The following is a 19133-nucleotide window of genomic DNA, read 5'->3' on the forward strand; positions in this document are numbered from 1 at the left end:
GAAGGGAACATCCTATGCTCTCACCTCATGGCTTTTCACTCTCATCTCATATAAAGTAACAGAAACTCCACATCATTAACTAAGGTAACAGATGAATGAACTGACAAAATGCAGGAGAATGGCAGCAGAGGAAAAATAGGTCCATTTGGAAAGCCCCTGAAGCCAAAGCAATGAACCACCACTGTGGAAGCTGTGGCTTTTCCAATAAATACAAAAATTACTCCAAGGATGAGTGGAGAAGCTCCAACTAAGCCAGCATTTATAGTACTCCCAACAGTGAAGTATTTATGAGCTATCTACAAAAGACATGGTCTGTTAGCAGAAAAGCAGACAGCAGCTGCAAATCATATTGTTGACAATCATCTTATTGTTTACCAGGTTTCTTTACAAGAAACTGGTAGGGCTCTTGCACAGAAGTTGATTCTACCATTAGTCACCATGGCACATTAATCTGAACACAGCAAAAACATCTATTTCAGTATTCTATTAAAAGTGGCTGCACATGCTTTGAATTGTTTGTCCTAAGACAAAACAACATTTTAGAACTATAGTACTTTTCTGTCCTCACAAATAAAGGAGATAGCAAAAATGTTCCGGAAAATGTATGCATAGGATCATTATTACAATGGAGTTAGCTGGAGATTTGGAATTGGTGCAATCCAGATTCTCTTATATTATCCAGCAATTAGAAAGAGATTCTTAACAAATGGTAAGTATGTACAAGAAAACATAGCTATGATGATCGGCAAAGCTCAAGTCTCCAAGCAAGTGCTAGTTCATAGAATCATAGAATCATAGAATCATAGAGTTGGAAGAGACCACAAGGGCCATCGAGTCCAACCCCCTGCCAAGCAGGAAACACCATCAGAGCACTCCTGACATATGGTTGTCAAGCCTCTGCTTAAAGACCTCTAAAGAAGGAGACTCCACCACACTCCTTGGCAGCAAATTCCACTGTCGAACAGCTCTTACTGTCAGGAAGTTCTTCCTAATGTTTAGGTGGAATCTTCTTTCTTGTAGTTTGGATCCATTGCTCCGTGTCCGCTTCTCTGGAGCAGCAGAAAACAACCTTTCTCCCTCCTCTATGTGACATCCTTTTATATATTTGAACATGGCTATCATATCACCCCTTAACCTCCTCTTCTGCAGGCTAAACATGCCCAGCTCCCTTAGCCGTTCCTCATAAGGCATCGTTTCCAGGCCTTTGACCATTTTGGTTGCCCTCCTCTGGACACGTTCCAGTTTGTCAGTGTCCCTCTTGAATTGTGGTGCCCAGAACTGGACACAGTACTCCAGGTGTGGTCTGACCAGAGCAGAATACAGTGGCACTATTACTTCCCTTGATCTAGATGCTATACTCCTATTGATGCAGCCCAGAATTGCATTGGCTTTTTTAGCTGCCGCATCACACTGTTGGCTCATGTCAAGTTTGTGGTCAACCAAGACTCCTAGATCCTTTTCACATGTACTGCTCTCAAGCCAGGTGTCACCCATCTTGTATTTGTGCCTCTCATTTTTTTTGCCCAAGTGCAATACTTTACATTTCTCCCTGTTAAAATTCATCTTGTTTGTTTTTGCCCAGTTCTCTAATCTGTCAAGGTCGTTTTGAAGTGTGATCCTGTCCTCTGGGGTGTTAGCCACCCCTCCCAGTTTGGTGTCATCTGCAAATTTGATCAGGATGCCCTTGAGTCCATCATCCAAGTCGTTGATAAAGATGTTGAATAAGACCGGGCCCAAGACAGAACCCTGTGGCATCCCACTAGTCACTCTTCTCCAGGATGAAGAGGAACCATTGATGAGCACCCTTTGGGTTCGGTCAGTCAGCCAGTTACAAATCCACTGAGTGGTAGCATAGTCAAGACCGCATTTTACCAGCTTCTTTACAAGAATATCATGGGGCACCTTGTCAAATGCCTTGCTGAAATCAAGGTAGGCTACATCCACTGCGTTCCCTTCATCTACCAGGCTTGTAATTCTGTCAAAAAACGAGATCAGGTTAGTCTGACATGACTTATTTTTCAGAAATCCATGCTGACTATTGGTGATCACAGTATTCCTTTCTAGGTGCTCACAGACTGTTTGCTTAATGATCTGCTCCAGAATCTTCCCTGGTATTGATGTCAGACTGACTGGGCGGTAATTATTTGGGTCCTCTCTTTTCCCCTTTTTGAAAATAGGGACAACATTTGCCCTCCTCCAGTCTGCCGGGACTTCGCCTGTTCTCCAGGAATTCTCAAAGATGACTGCCAGTGGTTCTGAGATCACATCTGCCAGTTCTTTTAATACTCTTGGATGCAGTTCATCTGGCCCTGGAGACTTGAATACATCTAAACTAGCCAAATATTCTTGTACTATCTCCTTAGTTATTCTGGGCTGTGTTTCCTTTGCTGAATCATTTGCTCCAAATTCTTCAGGTGGGGCATTGTTTCCTTTATCGGAGAAGACTGAGGCAAAGAAGGCATTGAGTAGTTCAGCCCTTTCTGTGTCCCCTGTTTGCATTTCACCATCTTCTCCTCTGAGTGACCCCACAGTTTCTTTGTTCTTCCTTTTGCTACGAACATACCCATAGAAGCCTTTTTTGTTGCTTTTAACCTCTCTAGCAAGCCTGAGTTCATTCTGTGCTTTAGCTTTTCTGACTTTGTGTCTACACGTGCTGGCTATTTGTTTGAATTCCTCTTTGGTGGTTTCCCCCCTTTTCCATTTTTTGTACACATCCTTTTTTAATCTTAATTCAGTTAAAAGTTCTTTAGATAGCCACCCTGGCTTCTTTAGGCACCTTCCATGTTTCCGTCTCATTGGTATTGCCTGTCGTTGTGCTTTTACTATCTCCCTCTTAACAAACTCCCAGCCATCATGAACTCCCTTTCCTTTAAGTATTGCTGTCCATGGGATCTCACCCAGCACTTCCCTAAGTTTTATGAAGTCGGCTTTCTTAAAGTCAAGAAATTGAGTCCTAGTATGCTTGGCTGCTCCTTTCCGCTGTATAGTAAACTTCAGAAGAGCATGATCACTCGCGCCTAATGATCCTTCCACATCTACCCCACTAACCAGGTCATCAACATTGGTTAGGACCAGATCTAAAATGGCTGTTCCTCTTGTTGCTTCTCCCACTTTCTGGACAATGAAGTTGTCTGCAAGGCCAGTGAGGAATCTGTTTGACCTTATGCTCTTGGCTGAGTTTGACGTCCAACAAATATCCGGGTAATTGAAGTCCCCCATTACTACTATCTCCCTTCCTTTTGCATGCTTGGCCATCTGTTCCAGGAAGGCATCATCTATGTCCTCCGTTTGGCTTGGGGATCTATAGTAAACTCCCACAATGAGGTCTCTGTTATTCTTCTCTCCCTTAATTTTGACCCAAATGCTCTCACTTTGGCTTTGAGGTTCTAAATCTTGGATCTCTTCACAGGTATACACATCCCTGACATATAACGCCACTCCTCCTCCTTTCTTGTCTGGTCTGTTTCTCTGAAATAGATTGTATCCCCCCATTATTACATTCCAATCGTGGGACTTATCCCACCAGGTTTCAGTGATGCCTATTATGTCATATTTAGTTCTGACATCCTTTTCCTGTTCGCAATTAGCTTTGCTCCATTGTTCTCTATATTGTCTTCCAGGTACACAATCCCACTTTCCATTGCCAACATCATCTCATCCAACACCTTCCTTAGGCTTTCATCACCTCTAACCTTTCTTTTCTTGCCTTCTTTACTTGGCTCAGCAGCTGACCCTACCACAGATGCATTCGCTTTGGCCACTCCTTCCTCCACACTTAAATTTTCTACTTCCTACTTCCTCCAACTTTCCTTCCCTGGCTGCTTTACAGTCAGCTATTTTCATAATTACAACGGATGGCAATTGGTTGCATACAAATACAATAAAAATATAATACATTGGTGTCAGGGGATGATTAGCTGCTTGTGCTTAAAATTGTGCCCCTTCAGAGTTTGTGCGGCCCCACAAACCTCTGTGTGTGACAGAGCTCCTCAGACATGTCTGCTCTAGTCACTAGTAGAGTCTGACAGTGGCTGCCTGCGGAAGCGCTTCCAGCAAAGAAGTTCCTTAACGGAAACGCGTCTCCTGGACTCACGACGTGGCAGCTTCCGGCGAAGCATGGGTCTCCCTGCAGTTGCTTCTGACACCTCCCCGCTATTTTCGCTGGAAGTGTCTCTCACCCCTTTCTCTCCCCTGCTGTTTCCTGCCTGGGCTGCTGCGTCTCTCTCAGCATTACTGAGATCCTCCTCCAGAGACCCCTCGCTCCCCCTCCTTGTCCCTGCTTTAGCTGCTGACTCTCTCCCAGTCTCTGGGAGCCCTACCACCTCCCTTTCCTCTGATGTCAGTTCCCTGACATCCACCTCCCCTCCAGGGCCCCCTTCTCCCCCGCCCCTACTCTCTCCTCTGGGCGGTGAGGAGCTGAAACCCCGAAAAGAATCCTCTTCATCTTCCGACGTCTCGAACATTTCCCTCCATCGGTCTTCGTTCCGACTCGCTGAATCCTCCTCCACCTCGGAATCAGAGAACCCCTCCAACTCTTCTTCTTCGTCGGTGGTGGCGAAGTATTCCCTCCGGAACCTCGCCACTGGCTGGGGTTTACGAGGGAATCTCTGATGAAAAGTTTCAATCAAAACCTCGTCATCTACATCCTCTGCCCTGACCCAGGTGTTTTCCGACTCCGGCTCCCCTTCCCACATTACCAAATACTCTACTTGCTCTCCCTTCCACCTGGAATCGAGAATCTCCGCTACATGGTAGCTGTGTTCTTTTTCCTCCATAGCTGGTCCCCTATTGACCCTCCCCTCTCTGTCCCCTATATACGGTGACAGCAACGATCTGTGGAACACTGGGTGCAACTTCATGTGGTTCGGTAACCGGAGTCTGAAAGCCACTGGGTTGACCTGTTGCGTGACTTCAAATGGGCCCAGTCTTTTGGGTCTTAACTTCTTACAACCTCCTTTAAATGGTAACCCTTGGGTGGACAGCCACACCTGGTCCCCCACCCTAATGCTTTCCCCTTCCCTTCTGGTTTTGTCTGCCTGCCTCTTATATTCCTCCTTCGCCCTGTTTAAATTAAGTTGGAGCTGGCGATGGATCGCTTCCATTTCTTCAACGAACTGTTCTGCGGCTGGAACGCTCCAGTTCTCCCCCTCCCCCCCGGGAAGGCTCGGGGATGACACCCGTGATTAGCCAAAAAAGGGCTCATCCCCGTGGACACGTTCTCTGCATTGTTGTAGGCAAATTCTGCCAACGCCAGCTTCTCCACCCAATCATTCTCTCTGTCATTCACATAACACCTCAAATATTGCTGGAGGACACCATTAGCTCTTTCCGCCTGCCCGTTGGTTTCTGGATGACGGGCAGTAGAGAAATTCACCTCTACATGCAATAAGCTCATGAGCTTCCTCCAGAACCTGGAAGTAAATTGTTTCCCTCGGTCAGAAACCACCCTCAAGGGGGCGCCATGCAGCCTAAACACATTTTCCACAAACAATTTAGCGGTTTCTTCCGCTGTGACCGCATGTGAGCAGGCTATAAAGTGGGCCATCTTGGTTAACAGGTCTACCACAACCATAATGGCTGTTTTCCCTTTGGACCTGGGCAGATCAGTCATGAAATCTATTGCCACTGCCTCCCATGGCCTTTCCGGCGTGGGTAGTGGTTCTAATAAACCTGCCGGTGCCCGCCTCTCCCCCTTGGCTCGTTGGCATCGGTCACACCCTCTCACATATTCCCGCACATCTTCCCTGACCTTGGGCCACCAGAATTCCCTGGTAACCAGCCACATGGTTTTGTGTTGCCCAAAATGCCCTGCTGTGGGGCTATCGTGCAGTTGCTTGAGTACCTTTTCCCTCAATTCCCCTTCAGGTATGTATAACGCTCCCTTGTAGTACAACGCCCCATTTCTCTCCTCAAAACCCCCGGGTTTGTCTCCCTCCCTCCTGAGACCCCTGAGTTTGTCCTGGGCGTATTCATCCTGCACCGTTCCCTCTACCAGTTCCCTTTGCCCCACCAATGCCGCCCCACACACCCAGCGGTCCTCAGGAATGACATGGGTCTCTTCGGGTGCACCCTCTCCCTCCAAATATTCAGGTTTGCGTGAGAGAGCGTCCGCCCTAACGTTCTCCGGGCCTGGTACGTAACAAATCTCAAAGTTAAATTTGGAGAACTCCTGGGCCCATCTCAACTGCCGTTGGTTGAGCACTCGCGCAGTTCTCCAATACTCTAGATTCTTATGGTCCGTGCACACTTGCACCTTCTGTTGTGCACCAATTAGTAGGTGCCTCCATCTCCGGAAGGCCTCATGAATCGCAAGAAGTTCCCGGTCGTACACCGTGTAGTTCCTCTCAGATTTGTTCAGCTTTCGCGAAAAGAAGGCACACGGTCGCCACTCTGACCCCTCCTTCCCCGGCTGCAGAAGAAGCACCGCCCCTATGGCTCTGTCAGAAGCGTCTGTTTCGACCCTCAGCTTTTTTTGTAAATCCACATGTAGAAGTTGTTCATCAGAGGCGAAGGCCCTTTTCAGTTCCTCAAACGCTCGCTCCGCCTCCCCCGTCCAAACAAACTTCTTTTTGCTGCTGAGACAGTCCGTGATGGGCGCCGTCAGGTGGGCGAAGTTTCGGATGAACTTACGATAAAAGTTTCCAAACCCTAGGAACCTCTGCACATCCTTCTTGGTCTTGGGTGTTTTCCATTCCAGCACCGCTTGAACCTTGCCGGGGTCCATGGCCAACCCCTTGTCTGACAAGCGGTACCCCAGGAATTCCACCTCCTTGGTATGAAACTGACACTTCTCCAGTTTCACCCACAGTCTGTTGGCTTGCAGCCTGCTCAACACTTCTCTGACGTCTCTCACATGTTGCTCCTCATTCTCCGAATACACCAACACGTCATCTAAGAAGGCCACGCAATTCTTGTAGAGCAAAGGCCCCAGTACGTGGTTCATGAAGGCTTGAAAACACGCGGAGCCTGTTTGTAATCCAAAAGGCATAACGAGGTATTCAAATGCCCCCAAAGGGGTGAACATGGTGGTCTTCCATTCATCCCCTTTCCTTATACGTATCAGGTTGTACGCCCCCCTTAGGTCCAGCTTTGTAAAAATCTTTCCTTTTCGCACCCTGGTCAAAATATCATCAATCCTGGGCATAGGAAAAGCCGCCGGCTCTGTCACTGCATTTAGGCGCCGAAAGTCACATACCAGCCTAGGCTTGTCCGTGTTTTTTTTATCCACAAAAAACACTGGGCTACCCCCCGCTGCCTTGGACTCTCTGATGAAGCCTCTCTTCAGGTTCTTGTCAATGAACGCTCGCAACTCCTGCATTTCCCTGTCTGACATGGCATACAACTTGCCTACAGGAAGCTGTGCTCCAGGGAGTAAATTGATCTGGCAATCAAAGGGCCTATGCGGGGGTAGTTGGTCAGCTTCCTTCTCGCTGAACACGTCGCTGAGATCAGCATACTGTGGTGGCACCTTCCCCTTCTCCATTACTTCAGTCCCTGCCAGGGTGGCTTGGGCCCCTGCTGACCCCTTTTCCCCCCTGCAGTGTTCTAAGCAATGTGCGGAACCGAAGGAAACCACTCTTTGATGCCAGCCCACCAGCGGATCATGTAGGGCTAGCCAGCTCATTCCCAAAATAATGGGAGCGCCTCCCAAGGTGGCCACATTAAACGCTATCAGTTCTGTGTGCCTTGCCACCCTCATTATCATTGGGACGGTCTGCAAGCTGACTCCTCCTCCCAACAGTTCCCTGCCATCGATCGTGGTCACCTGCAGGGGGTTGCTTAAAGGGATAGTCTGTATCTGGTGTTCAGCAGCAAACTCCTTGCTCATAAAATTGCAGGAGCTGCCTGAGTCCAACAGCGCCTTTATTTTTAGGGGGTGTCCATTTTGCAGCTCTAGCGACACTTCAATCACTATAGCAGGTCGAGGAGCTTCTGGCACGGGCACTTTCACTGCTCTTTGGCCTGGCTGCAGTGCCCTGACGGTGGCAACCAGGCGTTGGCTTTTACCTGCTCCGTTTCTCCCTGCTCTCCCCCCTCAACAGCTCCCACCATCCCTTGCCATTCCTTCCTCTGGGGGCAGACTCTGGCAAAGTGGCCTGGCTGTTGGCAGAGATAGCATTTCCGGGCTCCCTTTCCCTCCTTCTTCGCCCCCTCACTGGGCTTTGAAACTGCGCGCGCGCGGGCTGTTCCGATTTCCATCGGCTCTGCCGGCGGGAAAGCTGGCTCAGGAATGTCTGGAATGCGTAACTCCTTCCAACGTTCCCCTCTCCCTTCCCGCCTCTCCAAGGCTCTTGCCTCCTGGCGCGCTCCAATGGTCAGCGCAGATTTGGTCAGCTGATCCATAGACACCGCCCTGGGGCTCCTGGCCAGCTCGTCTTTCACAGCTGAAGAAAGACCTTCTTCAAATAGCATCTGAATGGGTGCTGCCGATAAATCCCACCCCAATCTGTGAATCAGCATGGTAAATTCAGTCCAGTACTCACGGACAGATCTGCTTCCCTGCTTGCAAGCCATTAGCTGTCTGCGCACCACCCCTTCCTCAATATCGCTGGAAAACATGATATCCATTGCACGAAAGAATTTCATAGTGTCCTTTAGGATATCGTTGTGCGTTGCCATCAGGGGTCGAACCCAGTCCCGCGCCCCCTTCTCAAGATGCCCAATTACGAAAGCAACTCGCGATTCCTCATCAGGGAACTCATCAAACTGCACATTCAGAGCATATTGCATCTCAGTCCTAAAGGCATGGTAATCCTTGGGGTCCCCCCCAAACTTCTGCACCAATCCTGGTACCTTTCTGGGGAACTGAGTGGTTCTCCCCTTTTTGTCAGCATCCTGAGCCCTTCTCTCCTCGAGCCTCGCCGTCTGCAGCGCAAGTTGGACCTCCAGAGCTTGATACCTTTCTTCCAAGCTTGGACCAGCTCCAACCCCTGCTTCTCCGGTTCCGGCTGGGTTGCTCATGATGCTTTCTCCTGCACAGGCAGCGTACAGAGACTGTCAGACTGCTGTCAGGGGATGATTAGCTGCTTGTGCTTAAAATTGTGCCCCTTCAGAGTTTGTGCGGCCCCACAAACCTCTGTGTGTGACAGAGCTCCTCAGACATGTCTGCTCTAGTCACTAGTAGAGTCTGACAGTGGCTGCCTGCGGAAGCGCTTCCAGCAAAGAAGTTCCTTAACGGAAACGCGTCTCCTGGACTCACGACGTGGCAGCTTCCGGCGAAGCATGGGTCTCCCTGCAGTTGCTTCTGACACCTCCCCGCTATTTTCGCTGGAAGTGTCTCTCACCCCTTTCTCTCCCCTGCTGTTTCCTGCCTGGGCTGCTGCGTCTCTCTCAGCATTACTGAGATCCTCCTCCAGAGACCCCTCGCTCCCCCTCCTTGTCCCTGCTTTAGCTGCTGACTCTCTCCCAGTCTCTGGGAGCCCTACCACCTCCCTTTCCTCTGATGTCAGTTCCCTGACAATTGGCCACAATGCTTGTCTAGGCTTTGCCCCAGAGGAGGATGCACCCAATGGTTTCAGGGCCCAAAGTCATGTGTCATCACTGCATGCAAGTAGGAGTCAGATGTGACATATTGACTCAACTAAATATACAGTATTACATAAGTGCTTTTTAGCAAAACTGGAATGAATATGCATGAATAAATGTGTGGGATTCCACTAATGAGTCCCATCAGAAGCCCTGCCCCAGGACGTCTGCTTGCACAACTGTCTTCCCGTTTCCTTCTGCGAAAAATTATATTGGGTGGTTCCAGAGAACCCCCCGAGCAGCACACAGGGGGAGGAGAGGAGGGATCGTTCCATTTGTCAAACCCAAATGCTTGCCCTGATGGAAATATCACCATATTGCAATGCTGAATTACTCTCAAATAAGGATAGCAACATCAAGATGTTGAGGTGTAGCTAACTAAGCTTCCACTATGCATATTTAGAGATTAGGCTGGGACACCTTGAGATGGAAAAATATTCAACTTTAGTCCTTAATTGTGCAAATGTTTCATCTGCACTTGAATACCACCAATGTGTCAGTGCCAATTTAAGGCATACACATGTAACCCTAAACCTACAAAGAAGATCTGAGAATTTGTACATAGGTTAAATGTACAGATTGCACACTTGCAATCCTTCAACTTCGAGGAACACACGCCTCTCCTATCCTGGTTATACCTCTGCTGCAACTTGTGGATGCTGCTGGGAATGCCTAATTCGCTGTCCATCTAACGCAACTAATTGCAACTTGGTGAGCCAAGTTTGTTTACTAAACGAGGAAGATCTAGGATCAAATGCCTGCTTTGTCATGAAGCTCACTGGGTAATCTTGGGCAAGTCACCATTACCTCAACCTAACTTACCTCACAGGCTATAATGAAGATAAAATGAGATACTCTCCCCAGGCACGTCAACTTGTCTGCTTGCTGGAAAAATTGGGTACAAATCCGATAAAAGAAATAAATCTTGCTGTTCAATGTCACTACTGATGTAAGACAATTCATGACACTCCACTTGAGAGGTGTGCAGTTTTACATATTAAAGCACTCAGGTACCACTTTAAAAATACTTCTCATACAATTGTGCCCTGCAAATTAAAAACACTTGTTTTATTTTATATGGAAGGGCAAAAAGTTTCAATTTCCTGAAACAGAAGGCAACTACTGTAGAGAAATCCTATTTTTTCCAAAGGTGTATAGGATCTTTTTATCTCTCATGTTCTCACATTTCTACAGTTATAATGCTCAGTGATTGCTGTAGAATCAAGTGTTATATATAATATTAAAAGGCACAGGACTTCAATTGTTCCCAAATAGGGCTTGCTTGGTCTTTATCACAGAATTGTGTCCCTTCAGAATACCAGATTTTTCAGAATTGAGTTGCAAGAGGGTTGTTGGAGGGAAATGCATGTCTTCATAATGGACACATAGATGCAAGACATTAAAAATGCTCTTTTGTGTTTTTAGCAGAAGTCTCAGACAGAATTATAGCAAAAGGTTACTTTTTGGTAAACTGTCATGATAAATCATTACGCTGCAGGCAACATCTATCTTCCTTTTTAAGCATTACAGAGCTCTCGGCAGTATGTCATTTATTTATGCAATCCTTTGAACAGGTGGAACTTTTATACCCTCCTTTGACCAACCCTGAAAAGAAAGTAGGGCTGAGCAAAATCTGTGCCTATATTTCTGCAGCATTTCCCACTTTGTGTTTCCAGCTAGCTGCTGGATTCTCCCCCATTAAAAAGCAACATCACATGATACCAGGTCATGAGAGTTGTTGACTAGCTATGTCAATTGTCTATGGGAACGCACATTGGAATACTTTGCCCATTCAGAGAAGGGCAAAGCTGTCAGACATTAGACTAAGAATGCCTTTAACCAAAATTAACCTGTGAATTACTGGAGAATATATACCAGGCATTAGAAATTTATAATGCTTAAATGTGGATGACAAAAATTGCATGCCTGCACTATCTCATGACATATTTAAATTTGTGAAATAAAATAGCATTAGTTCCAAGTGAAACTTGAGGAGCTGCCCAGGGCACCTGCAATTTTCCACACATATTTTCTATGAAATTTCTAAAAGAATGTTTGCAGGTTAGGTCCTTCAGTACAAGCTATTTCCAAGCATCAGCACAGCAAATAATCCAGGAACTACTTTCAGTGCTTATCAAATCAGTTCAGGAATCTGTCCGGAAAATTATTATATGCTCAAGTATTCATTTCAGGAAAAGCCTCTGGCACAGGAAGAGAGATTATTGAAGAACAACAGCAGGTTTGTATTGCAAAACCCACTAGGACAAAAAAATAAATAAAAAATCACCAGAAGCAACTCAAGAAAGAAACTAATAAGATGTTGTGTTATGCTGTAAAATTGGGGTTCTTCTGTCCCTTTTTGGAATGGATAGTTTAATCACAATGTCCCTGTTGAAATGTTGTTAGGTTTAAATTAAAAAAATATCTTTACTAAAGATCAAATAAATTTTGCAAGATTTCAAGCTTTACAAAGTTCTTCAGTAGGCATAAAGATCTTGAGCTCCTAGTGTAACATGGTGGCTAAGACTGCTTTATGAACCAAAGGTTTCCCCAGTTAAATCTCATCATGCCATGGACTCTGCTGGTGGCTTTTGATAAGCTGTCATCTCTTAGCCTGTGATGTGTGAGGTTGGCAATTTAGCATTTACAGGCAACCCAGGGTATTTACAGGCAACCCAGGGTATTTACAGGCAACTCTCAGGGTGGCTCAAAAGAAGAAAGGTAATGTTTTACAACAATAAAAGCATGTATACAGCATTTGCAGTGCATAAAAACGACTTAAAGCTAAGACATAATAAAAGTCCTAGGGAAATAAATAGGCCTTTGCCTGGAACCAAATAACAGCAAGATTCACACCAATGAGCCTCTCTAGGCAGAGTATTCCACAGCCAGGGTGCCATCACTGAAGTTATGCACCCCCTAGCCTCCTGCTGCATCACAACCAATGAGGGTGCATATTGAAGAGTCGTTCAAAGAGGGGCTGTTATTGTACAATCAGGGTTCTCTGCCTATCGAGCTACTAAAACAAACTACAGATCATGCCTCAGTGCAGAGCCAGGTATTTGGTTGCAGCTGTCCCAAATTTAACCAGTGATAGCCACATTGTGCAAATCAAAACAGTCCCATACCTCTCATTAGAATCTAAGTTCCCAAGCTATACTTTATCGTTCTTTTTCAATGCCAAGTGACATTTTTGGTTTTGCAACTGTAAAAAAAAGTTCTAACTAGCATATGTATGTATGTAACATATTGTTGATTTACAATACCTGCTTTGAATTCGTTCTCAAATGTTTTGCCTTACTCTGTTTTTTGTTATTGGTTTTTGTTTACGTAGTTAAGTAAATTCCTTATTTCTCTGAAATTAGTGGGGAATGTAACATTTTGAATGAAGTGAAACTTGATGTTTAACATGTAACATAAACTACAAGAAAGAAGATTCCACCTAAACATTAGGAAGAACTTCCTGACAGTAAGAGCTGTTCGACAGTGGAATTTGCTGCCAAGGAGTGTGGTGGAGTCTCCTTCTTTGGAGGTCTTTAAGCAGAGGCTTGACAACCATATGTCAGGAGTGCTCTGATGGTGTTTCCTGCTTGGCAGGGGGTTGGACTCGATGGCCCTTGTGGTCTCTTCCAACTCTATGATTCTATGATTCTATGTCTAAATGCTTAAAAGTACCGTCCATCATCAATACTACTATCATTCGGTTCAGTGTCTATGTAGGTGCTAGGTGAAAATATTGTCCTTATGCCAAAGATATGTATGTGCAACACTAGTGTTTTGAGAAAACAATATTTAACTTCAATTTTTAATGACTTTCAATGGGGAAAAATAAGTTTGTATCAAAATTTTGCTATATGATACAACATCAACTAACAACTCTATGACTTTAAAAGTTTGGGAACTGCTGTTGTACACAGGTTGCATTTAAAGCACAGCTGAAGCATGTCTTCTCTCAAAGTGCTTAGTGGGACCCTATAGTGGGCCTGCTATAAGCCTGTGCCATAATACTGGTTCTCTTGCAACATCTGTTGGTGTCCTGGACTATAAGAACAATAAGGTGAGGATTGCATTATGTTTTAACTGCACTGAGAAATCATTTACTAGTGGCTTCTGGTAACCCAGCTTTTTGCAGTACAGGCACACTAATTATTTGACAGCAAGGGCTATACACCAGATTTCGTACTCATTAGAATTTTTCTGTTTTTCCTATGCAGGAATCAAAAACGTCTCACAGTTGCATAAATGAGACACTGGTTCCTTAAAGTACCCCCTCTCCAGAAAAATTATAATTAAACTAAGCAAACTAATAAATAAATGAATGACAAATGAATTTTAGACTGGAAAAAAAGAACCATGTTCATCATCTTCATACCTCCTCATACAGCCAGGCTACTGTCTTTCTCCTGAGACATGGCAGAGACAACATGCAGCCCTAATATCAGGCACAGGTTCAGAGCAGTGTAAGGTTTCCCATTTCCTGATACACTTCAAAAGAATGCCTGTATTGCAAAGATAGCTTTGTTCTGGTTAGCATCAAGTTCTCAACAGCCTACTGATTTAGAGGGAGTTAAAGCTATCACCCATGCCAGAGAGCACAAACATAGATCAGAATGCCTCTATTTCCAATGTACAGCTGCGTGTGCCGTTGTTTGTGTAGCCAACAAAACACAACCCACAAGCAAGAAGAAGGTACCGTCAAGCTTCAGGGCACATCAAGGTTTTCAAAAGTACAAAAACCTTTAGGAAAAATAGGTAATAGTGATCTCAGTTCTAATAGTGATCTTACTTTGCCAAGTGGTGATGACTGGGAACAGAACACCAATTGATCATTAAGGGAGAAAATAGAAAACTTTGTAGCAGGCTGCACTTGTAAATTCTAAAGAATGGTGCCTTTTCACAGGTCCATTCTAAAGCAATATTACACACAAACAAACAAAAATTCTTCTGCTGATTTAAAGACACTTCCAAAATGCTTTACCTGGAATATAGTATCAGACCCAGCTCTCGCTTCTAGACACTATGGACTGGTGGTCATTTTCTTAGCTTTTTTTTTTTGCAGTACTTCCCTTGAAACCACAAGGTTTAAATTTCTCTTTCCTTGGACAGAATGCACATTGTCTATACAGTAATCTTTTAAAAATCCACTAGAGTTGTAATTTCTATTGGGCATTGGTCTGCTGCCCACTCAAAGCTGGAAGCAAGCAGTCAGATTTATTTATTTTTTTAAAAAAAATTTAGTTGTCTGCAACCAGTCCTTTTAAAAAGTACCCGTCATTGTGAGGTAGCAGGACCAGTAAAACAGTGGCTAGCTGGCATCCCTACATGTAATGCTCCTATTACTGACAACAGTAGTTTAAAGAAGATGATACAGTTGATACCTTGGTTTAAGAACAGCTTAGTTTAGGAACAACTTGGATTAAGAACGCTGCAAAACCCGAAGTAGGTGTTTTGGTTCATGAACTTTGCCTTGGAAGCAGAACATGTTCCGCTTCCTGTTGAGTGTTTTCCATTTGTAAACTGAGTCCCCCGCTGCTATGGAAAAGCACACCTTGGTTTAAGAACACTTTGGTTTAAGAACGGACTTCCAGAACGGATTAAGTTCGTAAACCAAGGTACCACTGTACTGGACTTCCATAAGGCAACTTACAATGGTTCTGTCATCTAAAATATCAGCAATAAGAATTTCCCAATATCAAGGAAGCAGACAGGCCATAGCTAAAAACCTTGTGTCTCTTGTGGAGGTCATTTTTGCACTTTCATATGCACTGATCTAATTTGTATGTAACACTAAACTGTGGTTTAGCATTACATGCATGAGCCTCAGGGTCATGAGCTCCCCCCTTCCTTATTCTGCACAGTTACAAAGAGCTCAGAAGCATATTGTTATTATTTATTAAATTTCTATACTGCCCTTCATCCTAGAATCACAGGACGGTTTACAATATAGAAACACAAAAATAACATAGTAACAAATGAAAACAATAACTCCCCCTCCCAGGGGCCAGGATTTAGGGAGAGACAACATCATGTTCTACATGGAATAACACAAAACATTTCCTTTTATTGTTAGTAAATTCATGGAGAAATTTCTTAATGAAGAAAAAGACACACTACACATCTTGCTTTAAAAAGAAACTATCCATGTTATCAGAAAGATTGTAGGTTTTTGCTTTTTTTAAAAGATACACAGTATTTTTTTCTTCACCTCTACTTCTGTTGCCCTGGATTTATGACGTCACTTTAACTTCTGCATTTTTCTTCTCTTTCAAGTTCTGCTTCCATGCAAATTATTTTGTCATATACTGTACACTGGGAAAAATAACAGAGATCTGATTCTGTGGGATTTTTATCAGGGTTTTTAAAATGAGAATATAAGATCTTTACAATATCAACTTTATATCCTGCCTTGGAGTCTCAAAATGTTTGTTCTTTCTGATAACATAAATTCCAGTACGGAAGAGTTCTTTGAAGAAAATCTCCTGTCTAGCCATTTTTGCTTTAGCCCAAGTAGAGTTTAATATTTATATTGTGTGATTAAGCCAAGTATCAGTAACCATCCATCAAAGCATCTGCTCCTTATTTTTCTGATAGAAAACTTTATACTGTATAGCTATAGGTACCGTAACAGCTGCACTTCAGTAAATGCTATCAATCAAATTAAAAACAAACTTGGTCAAATGTGGCAATCCCAAGTCAAATTCCCACCTTAGACATATTCACACCTGGTCTTTCCATACAGGCAGAGTAAGCAAATAGAATACAGAGAGCAAGATATGTTTTTTAAAAAAATCTCCACATAAACAGAAATCCAATAGAGCAAGCAAAGATCTGAGCTTGAAGCCTTTGTGCTGATCTGTTACTGCAGATCCCATCTGTATTATACATTCGAAGCATATACATTTGAAGCATTATTAGACCACTTTAGGTAGTCAAAGATATCTAACCTTGCTCCAGAGTTAGCGAGGGCTACCAAACAATGGAGCTAGTGGAACCCCCCCCCACACACATTTAAGTAATTTCCTCTTCCCATTTTGAGCACTGGATGACACAATGTTTGGTAGGTCCCTCCCCACACAACCATATGAAGAGGTGTTTGTGGAGAATTCAGGAAGCTGCAGAAGGGGGAAGGACGAAAATCCACTGCATGAGCTTGCCTTCTATTTGCACAGCTCTGGATACAACCCAGTGTTTTATGGACTTACTGTTTTAAAATTCTTAGCAGCCCTGAGAAGTTTTACCTGAAGAACAGCAATCATCAAATAAATAAAAGTAAATATGGAAAACCCCCAGACTTTCATTCAATAAAGTGGAAACAGATTATTTGGAAGACATTCCATTAATGTCAAATGGGACTAATTTCCACATACTTATCAGAGGAGTGAATCCAATAGGCCATTGTACAAGCGAAACAACTTCCGCTCACAAAGCAGAAAAGGTTGGGGAACCCCTACAGTTGATGGGGCGCGCGTACAGGGGCATATAGAGAGTAGGGAAGGAACTTAGGTTGTGCTGGTGAAAGTCATTGGGCTCCTGCAATGATTTGGTTGGATACAAAACAGTTTGAGCTAGTATTTTAGCAGGAAATAACAGCTGCAGCTTGCTTGAAAAGCAAAGTGTTGGTGGAAATTGCCCCCCCCCAAATTAGAATATATGTTATTCAGACTTTCTGAAACATAATTCTGAACTAGATACTATTCTTAAAGACTTGCTCTTCGTCTTCAAGTGTAGAAGCACCTGTGGCAAACTGAAACAGGGCACATTTATTAACAGTAGAACCTGCCAAAGTATAGCCCAGGTGAAATGCATGCAACTAGAGCTCTTAGTTGAAATATATACCCCATTCAAGTGGTCCGCAGCCAGTTATTAAAAGGGACTTCTCTGTTGTTGCTGCTGCAATATTGAAAGAGATGTTGTTTTGAACAGCACATACACAGTGTTATGTCTTGGACAATTTAGGATACAAAGGTGTGATTGCATAACCTACTGAAACAAAAAAATCCAATATGTAAAATAATGACTCCATCTGTACATATAATGGACAGGTTGTGTAACTTTTATAGGGAATATCATCAGTGGGAAAAGCTGCATTGCTAGTAGTTTCAGACAGGTATTTTAAAACAAATTTAGGTTGGCCTCTGATTAGCCATGAAGTTCACTGGATGACACTGGACCAGTCACTGTCTGAACCTACATGTTTTCAGTCTACAAAAGCAGAGAATGAAACTTGTATAGTAGTAAATTACCCATGATGACAAACCCTCATATGGCAAAATATGCTGGTACATATATTTCCAAAGAACACGAATGCAAAGCATAATACTCAGTCACACGTGGGCAAACAGTAGTGTAGTAGTTATCACTGTGGACTCCAGCTAGGAATACCCTGTCTGAGCCTAACCTACCTCAAATGCTTATTATAGTGTAGGTAATGCACATTTGTGGATGCCACCTTGAGCTCAATGGAAGGATGGGATACAAACGTAAACATTAAAGTACCATATAGTGAGCAGCCTACTATTTCACATACTGGTGGGGCTCATTTTGAGCTGTTCATAACAGATTGTAGACAATCATATTATTTTTGCACATATATTTAATTCAAGGAAGAGACACCTTTAGGTCATTTGAGACTGTGCACCAAAGGCTCTTGCCAGGTAAATGATTAATTCAGAATGGCTGTTTTCCAATTTCTCAAGTGCACAACACTGGTGAATGGTACTCCTGCTGAGTACTTTTTTCCTGCTGTGAACATGACCCTCCATGTTCCTGAGTTCAACATGGGATACTTTCTTGTCCCCCTTTGCCCCAAGCACCCACCTAGAAAGCTTGCCTTACCTTTCCTTCAAACCTGGCTGTGCTTCCAAGTGGCACCCGGATATTCCTTGGAGGTAAAGTAAACGCCGGTGCTTCTGTTGGAGCAGGAGACTTTAGAGAGGAGTGGTCCAGGGTCAAGGTGGCTTTGGAGATCCTAGTAGTCGTTACCAGTTTCACATCCCCCATGTTAAGAGCTTTAAAAGCAGATGAAAAACAAGGAAGTACAAATGCCTGATTACTTTTATAGGGACACTGTCAAACCACAGAGAAAATTAAATTAAATACCCAAGTCTTATTTATTTCAGAGGGAGAAGCAAGTAGGATGAAAGCTGAAAACAGGCAATTGTTTCTCAGAACACTGAAGTGTTAAATCTCTTTCATCCAAATCAGTGCAAATTAAACGTGCTCAACTTTTGCAGGATTATGCCCAATAAGAAGACATTAAACCTATAGGAAAAGTACACCGTTGCTCTGGAAACCCCTTGGCTGCAAGAACAATGATAATTTTTTTTAAAGAAACCGAACACATAAAATAATTGATCCCTCCTTGTGTGTGAAAAACTGGAGGAATAACCAAGCTAAAGCAACTATGAAATAATAACCACAAGAGCTTAATGGGAAAGGGGTGGAGGGGAATCCAGCAACCTGAAAACTACTTGCATCAGTAATAAATAAATACAATCGTCTAGACGAAAAGTGTGGTTTTAAAGATGGACTGTCTCCATTTATATGGCTTTTCCAGGACAGAACAGACAAGAATTAACTGTACTATAAACAATTTTGCAACAGCAAGC

General features: G+C 43.9%; 1 protein-coding gene and 1 long non-coding RNA gene across 5 annotated transcripts in view; both read right to left on the reverse strand.

Moving 5' to 3' along the window:
• MYLK (myosin light chain kinase) overlaps positions 1-19133 on the reverse strand; it is a 181778-nt gene that overhangs the window by 117415 nt on the left and 45230 nt on the right. For all 4 annotated transcript variants that reach the window (XM_082235051.1, XM_082235052.1, XM_082235049.1 and 1 more), the window contains one exon: positions 18361-18533. In XM_082235051.1, coding sequence (XP_082091177.1) covers positions 18361-18525 — 165 coding nt within the window. In that variant the 5' untranslated portion in view covers positions 18526-18533. Of the gene's footprint in view, positions 1-18360; positions 18534-19133 lie in introns of those variants that run through there.
• Positions 15404-17459, reverse strand: LOC309539593. Its single transcript, XR_014222867.1, has 2 exons — positions 17362-17459; positions 15404-15834 (listed from the first exon to the last, which is right to left on the reverse strand). It is a non-coding gene; the product is annotated as an uncharacterized lncRNA (long non-coding RNA).

This window comes from Podarcis vaucheri (assembly GCF_965113315.1).
Source record: "Podarcis vaucheri genome assembly, chromosome: 1".
Lineage (NCBI taxonomy): Eukaryota > Metazoa > Chordata > Lepidosauria > Squamata > Lacertidae > Podarcis > Podarcis vaucheri.